The 20,000-nt window shown below is 41.3% G+C and overlaps 1 protein-coding gene across 1 annotated transcript in view; it reads right to left on the bottom strand.

Annotated features, from left to right (window-relative positions):
* LOC137996199 (uncharacterized) overlaps positions 1-20,000 on the bottom strand; it is a 260,410-nt gene that overhangs the window by 119,242 nt on the left and 121,168 nt on the right. The window contains exons 74-84 of the mRNA XM_068841623.1: positions 18,427-18,987; positions 17,354-17,911; positions 15,740-16,294; positions 14,670-14,897; positions 13,845-14,180; positions 10,497-11,054; positions 7,908-8,462; positions 5,900-6,460; positions 4,531-5,091; positions 3,029-3,580; positions 1,718-2,278 (exon numbers count right to left, since the gene is read on the bottom strand). Coding sequence (XP_068697724.1) covers positions 1,718-2,278; positions 3,029-3,580; positions 4,531-5,091; positions 5,900-6,460; positions 7,908-8,462; positions 10,497-11,054; positions 13,845-14,180; positions 14,670-14,897; positions 15,740-16,294; positions 17,354-17,911; positions 18,427-18,987 — 5,586 coding nt within the window. The remainder of the gene's footprint in view (positions 1-1,717; positions 2,279-3,028; positions 3,581-4,530; positions 5,092-5,899; positions 6,461-7,907; positions 8,463-10,496; positions 11,055-13,844; positions 14,181-14,669; positions 14,898-15,739; positions 16,295-17,353; positions 17,912-18,426; positions 18,988-20,000) is intronic.

Genomic DNA, 20,000 nt, shown 5'->3' with positions numbered 1-20,000 from the left:
GTATCACTTCCTCCTCCTCTTCCAGGCGATGTCCCGACCTGCTTTCTCTTGGGAACCGATGACATCCGACGTGCGTCACACAACTATAACGCCTTTGCAATGAAGTATACCTCATCTTTTGCCCGCCATATTTTAAATCAGCTGAGCTTATGCCATTCAGCTACCAGAACCAATCAGGATGCACTACGTCCATTAATGGAAGAATTTATTCTAGAGACGAACAACTCGTCTAAGACGAATTATTCGTCTAAGAGGGTTCTTTCCTTCATAATTCGTCCAGACATAAATCCGGTGTTGAGACAAACTATAGACCAAAATTCGTCCTCAGTTGATTCGTCTGTTAGCGCGTCTTACAGACGTATAATCAGCTGCAGACGAAATTTGGTCCATAATTCGTCTAAACACCGAATTGATATTTAGACGAATCGTATTAACAATAGCGTCCATTTTGCAACAAAATTTGAGAACTTTCAAAACATCACTCGTGCCCATAAATCACGAAATGCACGAGCAGGATCATACGATTTTTATTATTATATTCTCAACAAAATTACTCAAACGCGCTACTTTGTTCGCGCACGTATTTTTCCGTTTTGGGTTTAGTTTTCTTTCAGTCGCCCATGTTTTCTAGACATTCAACCAGGTCTGTGTAGCTTTCAACGTGTTTTTGTTTTTCGCATTTTCTTTAAGTTGCTCAACGATGTTTTGGTTTGACAAAGAAAAACCGACTGTCAGCCATTTTTTTTTTCACTTTGGTGTTTAAATTTGGCTCTTCCCCCGTGTTTCCATAGCAACTTTCCGTATTGCACTCTATAACCTGGATTGCACTCCATAACCTATATTCAGAAACAAGATATTTTGTTGAGTATATAATAAAGACGGTTAATTGGTCTTAGACGAGTTATTCGGCCGTTTTTCGATGTTGATTCGGGGTACTCGAAAAAAATCCGAGCTAGTGCTCCTTTGGAGTCCAACTAAAGACCTTCCGCCGCCACCTTTTGTCACATGAACCTAGTTTAACGGTCTGACGGCGCCCACAAGTCTTTTATAGCTTAGTGGCAGAGCATCCGAAGTAGTAATCGGAAGGTCGTAGGTTCGACTCGTGCAAAGGAGCATTCGGATTTTTCCGAGTATCCACGAGTCCTAGCTCCCACGAGTCTCCTATTGTCTCCTACAGCTCAGTGGAAGAGCATCCGAACTAGTACTCGGAAGCTCGTAGCTTCGACCTCTGCAAACGAGCACTCGGATTTTTTTCCGACTATCCACGAGTCAACAGCGAAAAATAAATATCTTACTTTCATTCAGCAAACCGATTTTATAGCTCTTTCTAGAATGACTAGCGACACATCTGACAGTAGGTGAAGTGTCACTGAAGCTCATTGTGTTCAAGTTTAACTACGGCGCACTGACAAGGGCCAACAAGCCCGAAACAGCTGTCTGCGTCTGCTTTCTAGTTCGAGCGCTGATCATGCTTTTGTAGGTTTGGCCGACCGTAGTTTAATTATGAAGATAACACCCTCGTGAACGTGTTTGATCATTGTTTGTGTTGATCCAACGTAATGCATAGATCGTTACATGGCATTGCAATTTTTATAAATTACTTTATAAATTAAGTGATGTGGATTCAACAAGGGTTAACACGTACCATGTCTTTCAGTACCATCGTGAAAAAAAAATTCTCACAAATCAAATGTGATAAAAAAAATAACAGACTTACTATCGAGGATGCGATCCATGACTTCTTCAACAATCTTGGCAGGCGAAGTGGAAGCAGTAGTGTTAATGACGTCACCACTGACGTCAGTGACGTGATTAAGTTCACCATCACCTTCGTTTCCCAGGGCGACACCAATCACGCGGATTCCCATGTCATCGAGTATATCCGCTGAATTCTTCACACCTTGGACCGTGCTATTCGACTTTTTGTCTGTTATCACGACTAAAACTTTCAAAGCATTGGGCCTGGCACCGTTAGAAGCCTTGAAGAGATCTCTCGCACCACGCAAGGCTTTGTCAAGGTTCGCTGTTCCCGGATTTTGCGGGATACTGTCCACGTACCTCGCTAGAAATGAAGATTCGGCGCTAAATGGAGAATTAAAGGTAAGTCGAATCGTTGGTGATGACCCAAACGTTAAGACACTATACGCCACTCTGTGGAATCCGTACTTGTCAAAAAACATCTTAATCACTGCTCTCATCTTCGTAAAGTGCTCTTTGGCTTTTGTCGCCGTTGCACTGATAGCAAATCCCAAGTCAACCATTGGGATCACGGGCGTATCTGAAATGAGAAAAGCAGTTAATAGCGACCACTGAAACTTTTCGACTGAAAAACGGGACATATTCACCAAACTGCACCCTGAGACAATCTGATTCCATTTTTTTCGCATGAAATGCCACAACCCGGCCTTGTCGTGGAGGCAGTGTGGCCCAGTGGTAAGGGCGCTTGCCTTGAGATCCGGAGATCCCGGGTTCAAGACCCGCTCTGACCACTCGCTGAATTTGTTCCTGGTAGTCCCTGGTTCAACTTCCCAGCTGCACTTGTGAATAGCCAACTGGTTTGCCTCCGGCCAGTTGGGATTCTTAACAGTTGTTGTTGTTGTTGTTCTGTTGTTTCGTTGATTGTTTCATTGGCCCTGAAAAGCCCGACGGGGAACGGTCAATTAAGTATCTATTGCATTGTCTAATAATCTGTCGAGGAGACGCATATTTTAACAAGCCAAGTGCTTATGTTCGTTACAAAGGTCAAGCATTGTTGACCGGGGTTACTCTTGGGTTAAGGGACCGCGTAGAATATCCCGTTTTATGACTTTTTTTCAGGTCGTTTCTGCTCTGTCCAGCAATAGCCCAGTTCTTGACCAGCAACCTTTAATTTGCGGTGTCAATAAGAGTTTTCTGTTCTCAGAAGGCGTAATTGAAAGAAAAAAAAAATTAATACACGTGCTCAAGAACTGAGAACTCGTGTCTTGCCGTTGTTGAACTCACTCGTATCTTTAAGTCGCTACTTTCTACTTTTCATACGAGCTCTTACCTTTCGATATTTTCAAGGTAATTTCTTCGGCAGCGTCTTCGGGATCATCAAATTCATCAACTTCTACAACGTTCTCTTTGTTTGTGGTTGTTGCTGCTGTCTCGTCCGGATCAGCCAGATTGCCTAAGGCCACAGCAATGACTTTGATAAAATCTTCTTCCAACTTGCCAGCAGCATTCTTAACATCCTCAATGCTGCTTCCGGATTTCTCATCCAATATAACAACAACCACTTTCTTTGCATCTGGACGACCGCCCTCGGCAAAGACCTCCTGAGCTTTTTGCAGTGCTGATTGAAGAGATGACCCATCGGTGGGTCTCGAAAGAGCCGCAATGGTAGCTTTCAAAACAGCTTCTGAATACTGCTTGCTGAAATTAATTCTGACGGTGGGATCTCTGCCGACTAGTATGACGCTGTAGTACACTCTTTGGACTCCATAAAGCTTAACGACCTCTTGGACAATCTCTTTGATCTTTGCAAAGGTCTCACTGGCGTATGGTGAGCTGGCGCCGATTACAAAGGCAACATCCATCTCTGGAACTTTTGGCAACTCTGGTGACGTTACAAAATTACTTCACAAATAGTGGATCATCATCATCGCGACACACGTACAATAGGGATGAAGTAAATTGGAGAGATCAAGCAAGGCGTTTACGTGACAAGGCAAACTGCAGGCGGTTTTTCCTCATAAAAGCATGAAATTTTTCTTATTCTAACTTGTCCCTTTCCTCTTCAAAATTTGCTCGATATCTGTAGCTTACAGGCTAGAAATGAACTAAACTAAAACTACTTTCTTACATTTTTGGGCTCATTAATAAATTGACGTCCGTTTTGTATGCGTCTGTCCTCTTATTGATGATAAATTGCGTCATACCATTGTCAAAGTGGCTGACAGGCGAGTGGTTTCCAGAGCAAAGTGAACCAAAATGTTTAATCGCCGGGTTGAAATTAGACCTTGATGCCTCGTTCAAGGCAAAATATTCTTTTGAATTTTCAGCTCAAGAACGAGGCATCAAGGGCTAATTTGAATAAAAACAAAAGAATATTTAAATGACGGCATTTTTGGAATAAGGTCTATAGGATACAAGGAGAATAACCATATTTACGTGTGAAGTGCATTTAGCGCTGAGGGTCTAACTGGGCGCACTGAACGGAAAGCAAATCAAGTCATAGGTTGCACTTTAAGCAGAAAGGAAAACCGGAACCCGGAGAAAAACCTCTCGGAGCAGAGTAAAGAACCAACAAACTCAACCCATATAATATGACGCCGAGTCTGGGAATCGAACCCGGGCCACATTGGTGGGAGACGAGTGCTCTGAAACCACTGCGCCAGCCCTGCTCCCTTATTCTTGTATGAACTGGTTAGGTACGTTTCAGCGTTTTTCTTTGCCATGAAGTTTACTGGTGCTAATTGATCAACACTCAGCTTCATTGAATTACTTGGCATTTGACTGGTTACTACAAAGTGTCTTTTTTTTTTCTAAAATCTGACTCCACCGTACCTTTCAACACCTTTTCCATTATCTCTTCTGCTGTTGTGTCGGGGTCCAACTCCCTTTCTTTTTTAAGTAAATATCCTCTGTTGGACGTGATTGTCTCTAATTCATTGAGATCAGCGGATGTACCAACTGCAACAGGTACAATTGTGACGTCTTGCTCCTCCAAAAGCATAACATCACTCTTAACACTCTCTGGGCTACTCGAAGATCTTTTGTCGCTTATCACAACCAGAACTTTTTTGGCATCAGGACGCCTTGGTTCAGATTCAAACAGTTTGCTGGCCTCCTCCAAGGCTTTTTGCAAGTCCGGCTCTCCACTTGGCTGTCGGGCTGAAGCTATTTTAGCCTTGAACGTGTCCAGATCAGCGGTTTCCTCGCCGAATCTAAGTTTTACGCTTGCTTCGCTTCCGAATACTATCAGTCCATAGCGGAGTCGGTTGGAGATTCCATATTCTTCAACTATGGTATTGATGGTATTCTTTATGCGCTGAAGAGTGTCTGGAGCAGAGGCGGCTGTAGCACTCACGACAAATCCTAGATCAATCCGAGGAACTCGAAGATTGTCTGCAAGACCCAAAACAAATGATTATGGAATTAACTGGAAATAGTAATATTTTATAGTTTGGTTAACGGGGGATGCGATAAAAAGGTTGACATAAAAAATTCAGCACGGAAAAGAGAAGATTTAGGTCCATTTTAAACCAGAATGCCATACAGATCAATTTTTGGAAAGACCAGAAATTTTACTTGCTACTTTGCCATTTTGATGTAAGAAAATACTTCATTTATATCAAACAGTGACAGTACTTGTAAATGATTAATACCGGTATGTATTGCAATCACTATCTGTCACTCATTAGCTAAGATCCAGTTAATAGGCCACTTAAAAAATACCATAATACTCTTTGTTTGTCCCCCCAAAATTTTGCTTAAGCATTGCTTTTTTGTCTTGGCACCACAGAAACCGGAAACAATGCTTATGCAAAATTTGGGCGGACAAACAAAGAGTGTTATGATATTTTTCAAAGTGGCCTATTGAAGAAACCACAAAACTGCGAGAGAGGCGCGCTATGCATTACTGGCCAAGGACGCTAATGCTTATCTCAACTCACAGTATAAAATCCTCATTCGAGAAGAAGTAATAGTACTTTTGTAGCTTGATTTATTTCAAACAATGTACAGTAAAAAAATAATTGAAATCTTTTAAAAAAATATTGAAAGCGGTATAAGCAGCTCGGCAGATGGAATCAGCCGCCGAGTCCGATTCCAATTGCTTCCATCCTGCTGGATTATTCCAGACTGATCAACTCAAGCTGTAAGTCTCAGATGTACAAAAGAGTCAGAACGGGAGTGGCGTATTAACTTGACTCACCGTTAAGCATATTGTCGATGACATTATTTGCGACGTCTCTGGATGAATCAGTGACATTTGGCTTAAAAGCATCCTCTTTTATGTCCGCAATGGACTCTATTTCGTTCAAATTGTCTTCATCCCCGAAAGCCACTGCAATGACGCGTATTCCTTCATCGGCTAATCCTTGAGCTGCTTCCTCGACATCCTGGCTGCCACTGTCTGACTCTTTATCAGTCATCACTACTAAAATCTTCTTTGCATCAGTCCTACCACCAGCCGAGGCGGTGAATAACATTTTAGCGTGTTGGAGCGCTTCAGCCAACGCAACTCCTGCATCGGGTTTTGGAACACCTTCAATCAAAGCTTTCAATGCAACCGAGCTGTTGGATTTGGCGCTGAAGTTAAGATGCACTTTAGGAGGATCACCGAACGTTAATAAACTGTAGTGCACTCTTCCGTGAATGCCAAATCTGTCGATGAAAACTTTAACAGCGTCTTTCATCTTTTTGAAGTTTACTTGTGTCTTGAAGGCTGAAGCACTTATGGCGAAGGCAATATCGGTTTTTGGCACATTGAAATCTAGAAGATAGAGACATAGTTCATATAGACGGACTGGTTATGAAATCCCGAAAACTTCAAAAGCGAGAACAGTGACATCGTGCGTCATGTCACCTTGACCGCGACCATGCACAACTTTTTGCCTTCGGCTCACAACTGTGTTTTGAACAAATTAATCGAAAACTTTGATCAGCTCTCTTTCAGAAAAAAAGGTGTGGTTTGCGCATGGTCGGGGCCAAAACAGCGAACAAAAACATAAAACAAATAAACTTGTCGAGTTTCCTAACTATCTCTACATATATTAACTATGATAGAGGGTATTAACAAGTCCTGCTGCAACACACTTGAGCTGAATAGTAAAGTTAGGACATACGAGACAAGCTTTAGGATATGGGGATAACAGTTGGGTAACTAGTTTTCTATTTAGATGAACTCAACAAATAAAATAAAATGGTACACAGTGACATCGAAAATAACTGCATTACTACTCTTTTCGTTACCAAACCCTTTAAAAGACGTCTTGAAATTGTTTGCTTCTTTCCACTTCTAAAGTATCACTGTTATACATATGTCATGGACGTCTAAGACGGAAGGGGTGGGAATGTTGCCGGTAAAATCCGTTCTCAGGTTGAATCCGTTTTTACTTATGTCAAATTGATGATCTTCATTTTACCCACGTTGAATACGCACCCAGATGAATTTAAGACACTTTTTTTGGAGCCTATAAATTAAGCCTAGAGAAAAGTTCAATTGACTTGTTGTAGATTAGTCAATAATGAAAAGCAATGTATTGGGTTGAGCATGTTTGTCGTTGTAGTGTAGTGGTGAAGACACAGAACTATCGATCTGGAGGGTCGGAGTTCGAATAACGGTAAGTGCATAGTACAGTTCTTTGTTTTCTTACTATGTTGTTAGTGTATAAATACAGAAACCGGTAAGATAAATACGAAACGTGAAGATGTCTTGAGATGCGTAAGACAGAACTTGAGAACTTTTTTTTTTTTTGATGGGGGGGGGGGGGGGGGGGGGGTGGGGGTTGATAGCTGATTTCAATGGGCCATTTCCGAGTTCATGTCTGTCTCTTCTTCAAAGCGAGTTTAAGTGCGAAGTTTTTGTGATGGTAATTAGTTCTACTTTACACATGAATGAAAACTAATTTTAATAAGAAAGACTTCGCACTTAGACTCTCTTTGAAGAGGAGGCAGACATGAACTCGGAAATGGCCTATTAGGTAAAGTGCATATCCAACCTAGGTAAAATGAGGGTCTCCAACGGAATCGAATTTAACCTGAGACCGGATTTGACCGACCACAGGAATACTGGAATCTCAGCTACGGACCAAAATTCTCGGCCACATATTGCAAAAAAATATCCATGCTATAAGTTCGCAGCTGAAAAGACGCGCAGCGTTTTAACGGAGTCATTACCCAAATCCGTGCAAACTCTTTTGGTGTTGAAAGTTCCTTACCTTCCAGACATTTCTGCATAATTTCCTCAGCCACTGCATCAGGGTTGTTAGTGTCTGGAACGTCTATCAAGTTCTTTTCCTCTGAAGATGTTACCTTGATTTCATCTGGATCTGCGTCTCGTCCAAAGGCCACAGGAATTACTTTGATGCCAGATGACCACAGATCCTTTGCAGAATTTCTGATGTCATCAATAGTACCGCCGGATCCTTTGTCCGTCACAAGAACCAAGACTCGTTTCGCTTCAGGCCGGGGAGAGAACTTGAAAAGGTCTTTCACAGTGACCAGCGCTTGTACAACATTTGATCCTTGTTTATTGACAGTGGAGTTCTGTATAATGAGCCTCAGCTGCTCATCGTTGATTGGTTGAGCGAAGCTGATCTTGACGTCAGGGGTGTCCCCAAACACGACAACGGCATATTGGATTTTTCCAACTCCATGCTTATTTACTACCCAGTCCATGATGTCTTTCAACTTTCCGAAGTTTTCCTCAGAATTCAAGGGAGCGTTTGCACTGATAGCAAATGCTAAGTCTAGGTCGAGAACCTGAGGGATGGCTGCAAGGGAAAATGAAGGAATCAATACCAGGAAAGTAATGTTTACACGACGTTAACACATCTTTCCACAGCAAACCAATTAAGAAAGCCTGTTGCGACCCGAGGTACACGAACCTGGATCTTAATTAACCCTTGCATAAGGCAAATATTTAGCCGTTTCCAAGCTTATGGGAGTCTCGTTTTCAAAACGAATCCACGTGCAAATTCTTTGAAATGAATCCTTTGGGTGACTGCTACAAAAAATCTTTATGGGCACTTACAAAGGAGAGCTGTAAGCGAGTCGTGATAAATTCTATACAAATCTCACTGAGAATTGTTCTGCTTAGGGTGGTAAATTTTGTTTTCAAAGAACTACAATTCACCTTTATCACTCTGCGGCTATTTTGGAGTCCGTGGGGAATAAAGGCTTTGTCTTTGCATTGTCTTTGCCCGTCCAGCCTCACACTGAATGAGAGGTTCGACAGGCAAAATCTTTTGTTTGGACATTGAGTGATATGGGTCTATGGGGAACAATTTCGTTCCGACAGTCGACAAAAACGTTTCGGAAATACGGAAAAAAAACATCGTTTGTGTAAATCGAGCGAGAAGAACCTATTTCGTAATAACTAAGGGGGGTGTTCACGGTCCCCCATCCCTCTCCTACAATGTTTTTAAAAAATACAGCCAGTTTGGGAGGTACTGCGCAGAAAATTCAACTTTGTATGGGGGGGGGGGAGGGGGGAGGAGGAGGAGGGATTGAAATATGTTTATCTTCATGTCGCACAATGTCCCAAGAATTTTATCCTCCATTGTAGGTAAACCCAAAATTTAAGAAGGACCACTTAAATACTATATTTTCAAAAACAGCTGACTGGTATCCTCTTTCCAGTTGGGTTCCTTAAACCCTTCTACGTTCACCAAAACTGGGCTTTTACTTCGTGTAGAAGACACACATGACGTAAAACAATAGAACAAAAATCGTGAAACAATACCTAATCAGAATTCTAAATCCCTTAAGATCCCTAAAGCTATTGTTACGTCATGTGCGTCTTCTACACGAAGTAAAAGTCCAAAACTGTTTCTTTCTATTACTGACGGCACCAAAAGATTTAAGCTCAAAACCATGTTCCATAGATCATATTCGTATTCTCAGCATTAGACTGGAACTAGCTTGCAATGGAGGCTAATGCATTAGCCTCCATTGCAAGCTAGTTCCAGTCCAATACTGAGAATACGAATGCAGTCTATTACTAAACGTTTCTTTACTTTTTAAAACACATTTCCTCAAGGAGTCTGTCGCTCTAAAGAAAGTAAATTATGATTGGAATAAGCGCTGCTGCAGATTCCAGTTTGTTAATGCTACAAGTTTCTTCAACCTTGTCTGAGGACCTCCTCAGCTGCTTGAGAGTGTTGAAGAAATGCATGAACAAATTGGACTGTCTCGTTAACGAAATACTGAACATCAAACAGTTAAGACCAGGGCTGAACGTGCAAACAGATTCAATACGTGCTAAAGTCTTTGTCAAGGTCTTCTTCTTTTTTGCAATTTTGGAGTATTTTATATCTTTTATTAACTCGCATATTCATTTCTAACTAGTACTCCTTGATAATGGCGTCATGACGTCGCCGAAACGTTGGAAATTTAACATTAGGGAGCTTACGAAACGAGGACGACGAAAAACCTTGAATTTGGCTATTTCACGCCGTCATTTAGGAGATGACGGCAAAGAAATGTACCAAAATGTAAAACGCACGTGCAGAGCGTGCAGAGCCATTGTTTTTGCTCACTAAACCTATTGTTTTGTAGCGTCGTCGTTGCTGTCGGCGTCGTCGTTTCGTAAGCTCTCTGTTATCTCGTTAGTTTTTATATGTCAAAGTTAATAAAGTTAAAGCTTCTAAGTTACTAAAATAACCTTCTTACTCTGAAAAGGGGGGCCTATTAGAAAGGGAGGAGGAGCTTAACAGAGGATTTACGGTTTCTCGAAATTATTTTCGCCTTTTTTTTTCCTGTTTCCGACCATGGCCACCCTTGGGGTTGATATTGAACCAACCAACCTTCCGTTACAGCCTTCATGATTGCATTTCCAACTTCTTCAGGATCTGTCTCGTTGCTCAAATTCAAGACGCTCTGTTTGTCGGTTGTCATCTTCTCCAACTGCCGAGAGTCAGCCTCTTCGCCAAATCCTACTGCAACCACTGTGACCCCGCCTTCCATCAAAGGTTTAACAGCTTCTTTGATCTCTAATGATGTTGTGGGCGATTTCGCATCAGTTACAACAACCAAAACCTTGTTCGCCCTCGATCTTCCGGAACCATCCTCCAAAACTTTCTTCGCTTTTTCTAGCAGCTTTTTGAGATCTGGTAATCCCGAAGGCTGTGGTAGTTTTTCGAGAACTTTGGTGAGTTTCTTCACATCCTGGGGGTCTTCTGAGAAGGAGATATCAGCAGTTGCGGATTCACCAAAGGTGATGATACTGTAGCGTAGTTTTTCTGGATTGAACTTGTTTATGATGCTATTCAGTGAGTCTATTATTGCTTGGAAGGTTCTGTTGGCGTCCGTGCCAGCAGTGTTGAGGGCAAAAGCTACATCTAACTCAGGTGAATCGGGATAACCTGGCAAAAAAAAACAAAAACAAAACAGAATTATTAATATCATCATCATCATCATCATCATTGTAGTTTTCGTCATCATGGTCATCAATGACGTCATCATCGTCATCATGTTTTCGCTATCGTCATCGCCTTTGGGTAACGTCATTCTCCGCGCCATCATCTAGGAGTTTAAGAAACGACAACGACAACCGCCACGAGATAGTCATCTAAAAAAAATTAACGTTGCGCTATTCTACAAATTGTTCGGCTTGGAAAAAGTGTACCGAAATAGAGGATAAAATCAGTATGGGCGGTGTGGATGTCGGGAATGAAAACTGAATTTTTTTGGTCGCGCGTTCGCGTTCACCACATAACCTCATATTGAGTCATTTAAGGACGTTCGCGCCAAAATCTTCCTACGGTGAGATTTTCTTCATTTCTCGCCTAGAGTTAGGTCATAAAGTACTTACTCCAAAAATGAAAAAAAAAATGGGGGTCACCGACTTTGTTTCGGAGAAAATGGCAGTGGAAAAATGCGTTAATTTCGAGAAATCGGTCATAATAGCGAGATGTAGTCTCATGTGCTTATCCATCGAAAATCATAAAAATAAACTGTTGGAGTGAAAGTTTCCGTGCATAGGTTTTTAGGAGTGAGATTTTTAGATAATTGTATGCCGCTAGGGATGTGGTAAACAGTAGAGTTTATCCTCGACGAGCGTTTTCGTAAGCTCTATCCGTTGCAACACTACCAGAATTCGATGCCACGAGGAAAGAAAATGTTAAAAAAAGATAACTTCTTACGGTGAGAATTTTTTCATTTCATCATATTTTGTACATAGTAAGTAAAGTAAGTGATTCATGATTAAAAAAATAGGGGTCACCGATGATCTGAACGAGTAAAATCGATGTGATTTTGCAAAGCTCTTGGAAAAGTTCGTTTGTCACGCTTTTGCGTGACCTGTCGGGCAAGGACTGGAACCCAAGAGAGGATCGATCGTTGAAGAGATGAAAGGTTTTTACCGAAAAAAACCTTTCTCGAGCATAGCAACGAAGTTTTAAGCAGGGGTCATCTTCATTTGGTTGGTGTTTTGTATAATATCTCTCCATTGCCGTCATGCTCATCCTCTGGAGTGTGTTTTTTGTGAAATTCAATCGCTGATTGTTTCCACGCAGGTCCGCACTATTCGAGCGGGCGAGGACGAAAATACTGCTCAATTTTCACGAAAGTAAAGGAAAAGAACTTTAAAAACATGCATTCACTTTGAACTTAAGTTCGTAGGGTAATAAAAACATTAAAAAGAAACAGCCCCATTAAATTTACGCAACGGTTCGTCCTCGAGTTTTCCAAACTTTCAGCCACTAGTCTACTCGATCAGCTACCTTTTCCAGAGCTTTTCCATCCTCCCGCTCACTTCTCTTTGAAGTTTCATGATGATTTGGAAATAAATGTGCCGTTCTTTTGCCGGCCTGGAATTTTTTCCTCGGCGTTTTTGTCGCCATGTTATTTTGACTGATGCTTGAAAAACTTGTATGAAAGTCAAGTAGACTAGTGCACGACTGATAAAACCTCGCGAATATCAGTCGTGCAGTAGTCTACTTGACTTTCATAAATATTTTAAATCAATTTTCACTGATCACGATCTTCTCTGATCCAACGCTGTGCAAGACTTATCGTCCACGGTTTTTGCAAAGGTTTTAAAACCCCAACTTCACTAATGCTCGAAGTAATGCGTGACATATTACAGTCGCGTTACCTGCGCAGTAACGTTGCGCACAAACAATTAGCGCGAACGTCCTTAACATGATTATCAGGACGAGAAGGCCACAGAAATTTACAAAAATGTAAAGCACACGTGCGGGCCGTGAAGAGCTATTGTTTTGTGGTGTTCTCGTAGCAGTGGTCGTCATCTTTGCGTAAGCTCCACATTATCGTTTAACATTGTGATCGGAATGAGATCGTTAACGTCATTATTATCATAGGCCATTCCGGAATTGCGCAGGAAACTAGGGCGAGTTTCAAATTTGAAGCCATCGATAAATTGACACCATCTCATGAAAGATAACATGGAGATTGGCCATCTGTGCTGTCCAAGTTTGATGCTTTTAGGTCGAACAGAGACCACGTTACGGACCTTAAAACATTGTTAAAAATCCATACAAACGTCTCTAATTTTGAGGCTGCGTCCCCCAAAACCATTTAAACTCTTAAAAGTTTTTAAGGTCTGTAACTTGGTTTTAGTTTGACCTACGAGCATCAAACTTGGACAGATGGCCAATTTCAATGTTATCTTTCGTGTGATGATGTCAATTTATCGATTGGTTCAAATTTGAAACTCGCCCCAGTTCCCTGCGCAATTCCGGATTGGTCTGACCGCGCGGAGATGCGAAATTTCTCTCCGAGTGTTTGAAAAAGATTTCACGAGTGAGCGCAGCAAACGAGTGCAATATTTTTCAACACGAGAAGAGAAATTTCGTATCCCCAAGCGACCATGTAACTTTCTCTTTATTGTATAAAATCCTCGCAGTACAACAAAAGATGCTTTATTCAGTGACTTCAAAAACTATAAGGTTTGAGCTTGACTACATAAGCTTACAGCCAGTTGTTTATTTGTATCCATAGTAATTAAAACAAGGCCAAGTTATTTCAATACAAAGAAATACTCAGGCAAAAAGACCAGAAATAAAATCTATATATATAGAAAATGTAAAAATGATACTGCGACAAAATACTGATCTACCACTCGGTATACCACTAAATTCAGTTATATAATAAACTGTGTGTTACCAGCCATTACACCTAATAATACTCACTTTCAAGAGCGCTCTTCATAATTTCTTCAGCCATTTTCTTAACGCCATCCGTACTGTTCGCCTCAATAACCTCACCCTGTTCAGGGGTCAATATATCGAGCTCGTCTTTGTCCGATTCGTCTCCCAGAGCAACCCCGATAACCTTGATTTCTTGTGACTGCAATACGAAGGCCTCCCTTTTCAAGTCGTTCCCGTCACTGTCGGACATCTGGTCTGTTATTACTACCAGTACTTTCTTAGCATTGGGACGAGACTCGGCTGCAGCAATGAAAAGCCTCGAGGCTTCTCCAAGCACTTGATCCAAGGCAGCAGAGGGGCCGTTCTTCGGAATATTTTCTGAAAGGACAAAAAGGCATGCGCGACAAAATTGTATTCATCTCCTTTTATAAATGTACGTTTAAAAGGAGTTAGAGCAACTGAATACTCGAGAAAAGAGGGGCAATTTAGTATCGTCTTTCATTGGTTGATGCACAACCGGATTAAGTCATCTACGACAAAAAATACGCCATTGATTCACCTGTCCTTTGCCGGAAGCACGAAGCTCTGGTTTACACCAGATAGTCTTTATTCCGATTTAATGACCGAATAAAATTAAAATAAAATACGATAAAATTACAGCAGGGGGATCTAGATGTTTCTTCATTAGGATTTTAATCTAGGGATATCCGCTATAGATGAAGGCAATCATGTCATGTCGATTGCTTAAGCCTTCCACTTAAACAACATCGTGATTTCAATCGAAAACCCTTACCACTTTGAAATCTTTAAAACAGACTGTTCAAACTGTTGAAATATAAACAAAACTAAAAACTTTCAGTATCATACTTATAAAGTTCTCTAAGTCTTCATCGGTAGGCGGCTGTTGTTGTTCCAGTGGCAGTTCAGTTTTAAATGGGTCTCCAAATGTTATCACACCATAGTGGATTTTGTTGGAGCCAAACTTCTGTACGATCGCTCGAATGACTTGCTTCATCTTCTCGAAATTCGTAGCGTCATCCACCGCTCTGGCGCTGATGGCAAATATTAAATTCATTTCAGGTATCTTCGGAACAGCTGAAATAAAAGCGTAAATGGAAAAGAGCCGGAGTGAGATATAAAACATTTTAGCGAATGTCCAGACAAAAGACCAGAGGACTTGCTGATATGCAAACTGAACAAAACGAAACTTTTTTCACGCCCAATGAAAATACAGTGCAATAATAATTCGGACTGTTGAATGACCACATCTCTATCTTCTTTTTGCCCTTATTCCTTACAGCGAAACGAAATGACAGGATGATGTGCGGATGGAAGATTTGTTCTTACTTTATTGTAAATTCAAAACCGTAGGTACAAATCCAGTTACAGCTTTATTCTTCTTATAGTTTTCTTTTCGTTGTCCATATAGAGCGTTTTCACATGACGTCACGGCGGCCATCTTGGTGTTCCAAAACAAAGAAATGGCGGCCATGATGGTGTACCAAACTAATCCTCCGGGAACTGAACTCTATCCTTGCGCAAATACTCTCTTTTGTTTCAGAAATCCAATATGACTACCATTCACGCGAGTGAAAACGCTCATTGTACAACATAAAGAACTTTCAATACGTAACTATCGCAACTTACTTAATATAGCACCGTTATACACCTTATTCATAAATGGCCGCCATTTTAGTATTCTTTTGTTTTCATGCAAATTGACCCTTATGGCTTCGCTTTCAAACGTAAAATTTAAAAGAATATTTAACCTCGAACGAGGCCATAAGGGCCAATTTGCAGGGAAACAAAAGAATACTAAAATGGCGGCCATTTTGGAATAAGGTATATATTTCAATGTGAAGTGACCTTTTCGTCGGCGTAACTGTCGTCGTTTCTTAGACACCCAAGTAAGATCAACCAGTTGAAAAAGGTCTTACCTTCTACGGCCTTTCGCAGTATTATTTCAGAAGTCACTGATGGATCGTCTCCTTCATCAACAGAAATGAGGTTTTCTTTGTTCGGGGTCGTTTTACCCAGTTCACGAACATCGGATTCCTTCCCTAGTAACACTGGAATAACCTTGATATCACTATCCTCCAATGATTTCGCTTGATTCTCGACATCTTCCACAGAACTGTCAGATTTCTTGTCAGTGATCACCACAAGGACTCTTTGAGCGTTGCGCCGACCTTTCGCTTCAAAGAGAAGCTTGGATTCCTCAAGCGCCTTGTCTAACAGTGCACCAGAGCTCTTCTGTAAGGAATCCAGTAAGCGCCTCAATGCCTCTTCGCCTCGAGAGGCAGCACTAAAAGACATTGCTATCCTTGGTACATTTCCAAATGTAATCACAGCGTACTGGAGACGCGTGGTTCCATACTTGTCGATCAGCGCTCGGACGATATCTTTCATCTGTTGGAAATGTTCTCCGTCCTTGACGGCGTTCGCACTTAATGCGAAAACAAGATCCATTTCTGGAATGGTTGGTGGGTCCACTAAAGATAGATTATGAAACGTTGTCATTGCTTTTGATAATCGAAGGTGAGTCAAACCTTGAACAATTCATAACAATTTATGAAGGTGACGGCGAAATGGAACCCATAATACAAGTAAGCTGTATACCAATGTACAGCCCGATAGATATTTATTGCCATTCTATGAATTATGTATGACTGAACATGGTTAACTTATTATCATAAGTCAGAGAAATATGTTGAGGATCTGCCGTGGTTGGCCTGCGGCTCGCCATGTAACGCGCCCTTTCAAATAAACCCTTTTTTAAAATTCAGTTTTCCACAAATGACATCAAACTCATAATTTAAAATAGGCCATTTCCGAAAATACCATAATACTCTTGTTTGCCCCTCCGAACTTTGGATAAGCATTGTTTTTGTTTTCTCTTCGGACAATTGTAAGTCCCAAGAGAAAACAAAAACAATGCTTATGCAAAATTTGGAGGGACAAACAAAGAGTATTATGGTATTTTCGAAAATGATCTATTCTTTAATGCACTTACATCGGCCTAAAACAGGAAGAAGATAGCTGAGGTTTAAGGAAATCGTTCTTTTCAAAAGCGTCCGTTTTACGTATCGCTTATTGTACCAATCAAGAAATCAAATACTCTGTCACATCTCCACTATTTCAAAAAAGCAAAGAAGTACTCCGGATTAATGCAGATTGTAGCAGTTCATCCTTAATTGAAGAGCAGAAATTTGGGGCACACTTTGCGACGTCAATTGTCTGTATTCCGAGACCCGAGTGACGTTGACGTTCGGGAAAAGAGCAAGGGGACACTTCATGACGCTTATTGAAATCCGCGTGCATCTAATAGGCGGTTTCCGAGTTCATGCCTGCCTCCCCTTCAAAGCGAGTCTAAGTGCGAAGTTTTTCTTGTGGAAAGTAGTTTTCATTCATATGTAAAGTAGAACTAATTACCACCACATAAACTTCGCACTTAGACTCGCTTTGAAGAGGAGGCAGACAAGAACTCGGAAATGGCCTGTCACTTGCATTTTTGGACGTATCTGTCCCTTGCCGATCCAACCATTACTCACCTTGCACGATTACGTCAATGATTTCTTTACCAACATTAGATGGGTCACCATCCTTATCAGCTGTGATGACATTTTGTTTGTTGCCCGTAACGAATTCCAATTCCTTTTCTTCGACATTTTGTCCAAGACCAATGGGCACAATCTGAATGTCCTCGTCCTCCAACACTTTGGCTGCCTGTTTCACTTCGCTGAGATCATTGATTGACTTCTGATCCATTATCACAGCCAGTACTTTCTTTGCCTCGGGTCGAGCGGGTGCCTTGTCAAACATGTCCTTCGCTTCTATGAAGGCCTTTCGCAGGTCAGGTTCACCTCGAGGTCGTGGAAGTGAATCGAGGAGTGTAGTGACAGCGGATTTGTCAGGGAACGTTCGAGAGAAAGGTACGTAAGTGGTGCTGGAATCCCCAAAGAGGATAATGCCGTACCTCATGCTGTCGACTCCGTGGGTGTTGATTATGTACTTCATGATCTTCTTCATGTTTTCGAAAGTTTCGTCTGCACCAATATCCGTAGCACTAATCGCAAATCCAAGATCAACCTGCAGCAGTGGCGCGGAATCTAGCGAAGCATGAAAAGAAACAACGTTTAGGTGTCTTCAGAGATCAAGAATTCTAGAAAGAACAAATTTTAATAAAAACATTCTGGCAAAGAATTGCGCAAAAAGTATCGTGGAAGCTTTAAGAAGAAGATTTGCGGTCACCAGTGAAAGCACTCGCTTTCCACCGATGTGACCCAAGATGGATTCGCGGACTGTGACTGTCATATTCGGGTCGAGTTTTCTTGTTCTTCACTCTCCTGGAAAGGTTTTTCTCGATGTGCTCCGGTTTTCGCCTCTTATGAAAACGAATAGTGTATTTGATATAATTTGATCTCCGTTAGGTTGTTCTGTAGGCTCGCCGATTAGTGCTTGGTTGCATAAACATACGGCTTAAATAAACTAAAAAGTGATTAACATTATTAAGTGATTCGGCGTTCACTGTTACGACAGGTGGAATTGAATAACTCTTATGACACAACAACATGATACAATTGACTATCGTTGCCGTTTCATCATTAACATCACAAGAGCTTACCATTCTTGGCCTTTTCCATCACCTCAGCTGCAATATTCTTAGCGGAATCATCATCATCGGTCTCAATCACGTTATTCTCGTCCAAAGTTGTTTTAGCCATTTCCTGTGGATCACTTTCTTTGCCAAACGCAACAGCAATCACTCGCACGCGGTCACGTGCCAGCGCTTTAGCGGCAACGTCCACAGCTATCTCGTCGCTGTCCGACGTCTTGTCCATGGCTACAATCAAGATCCTTTTCGCGGTTGGTCTACTTACAGACGCGTTTTGCAGTATTTCCTTCGCTTTCTTGAGCGCCCTGCTCAAATCGGCTCCATCGTTGTTCTTGGATAGGCTCTGCAGTATCTTTCTCAACTTCCTGGGGTCGCTCTCCTCACCAATATCAAGGGTAACATTCGGGTATTTTCCGAAAGTGATGATGGCGTAACGCACTGATGACGAGCCGTGGGTATTGAGGATCTCAGTAATGACTGATTTCATTGTCATGAAGGTATCATCTGAGTTCAGAGCTGTGGCACTCAGGGCGAATACAAGATCCAGCATTTCTTCTTCAATGGTAATATCTGAATGGAAAAAAATAAGTGATATGGTAATGTCAGTAACTGGTTTATTTAAACGATCGACCGGAAGATTAGTTTGAAGAAGAGTGCACTAGTATCCAAGTCATCGGAGGTTCAGAGATTCAGTATCATCAGGTCAGTATAGTTATACGTAGTTTTCTATGAGGTAAATGCAGGCGTTTTTTTTTTCAATTGTTCAGCACAACCAGGAGACACTTCGTGATTCGTGATCTTACAAAGATCCCCGTGCATCTAACACGGTGCATTTATGGCCATATCTGCACTCAAGGCAGTCAATAACAAGATAAACAAAGGTGCCAGCTATGACACAAAGCTTGGTCTACGTTGGGGTAATGCCACAAACTCATGCAAATATTTAACAACTAATCACCGAAGTGGAAGTGGCTAGCGGTGGATATTTACCGAGCCGCGAAGCGGCGAAGTAAATATCCAACGCTAGCCACGAAAACAGTGAGATAATATACAGCACAAAAAATTAATTTGGATGTTTTCTTCTCTTGTCACGGATGCAAATCGGGACGCCATTTTTTCCCGAGTTGCTCGGAGGTAAATAGCACAGGATATTCGGAGTCTGACAAGCCAATCAGCGCCCGCGTTCAACGCTATCCACTGTTTTAGTATATACTAATATTGGTTACATATTGGTTACATTTTTTGTCCAGTTTTATTTTACGCATCGTTTCCGAATTTACTTTAGTCCCCTTTGCAATCCGAAACTAAGAAGTATCAATGTCTTTATAACGAAATCAGTTTTGACTCAAACGTGAAGTAACAAAGATCTTCCTCTTTCCATCCGCTGTAAACTGCCGTCCAATGAACTGTTCAAGAATAATCTCGTGAAACGTTATCTTTCGCTACTAGTATAGCGTACATTTATCTCGATATCGATACAAATCGACATCGAGAAAATCAGTATTAAGTATTATTTAGTTATTTATTTAATAGTTCAACTATAATTAAAATATCATGCATTCCTTGAATTTGTTTTGGGCACG

The sequence above is a fragment of the Montipora foliosa genome, chromosome 3 (genome assembly GCF_036669935.1).
Source record: "Montipora foliosa isolate CH-2021 chromosome 3, ASM3666993v2, whole genome shotgun sequence".
In the NCBI taxonomy this organism is placed as follows: domain Eukaryota; kingdom Metazoa; phylum Cnidaria; class Anthozoa; order Scleractinia; family Acroporidae; genus Montipora; species Montipora foliosa.
Note: the sequence above shows the minus strand (reverse complement) of the source record. Positions and strands in the feature narration are given on the sequence as shown.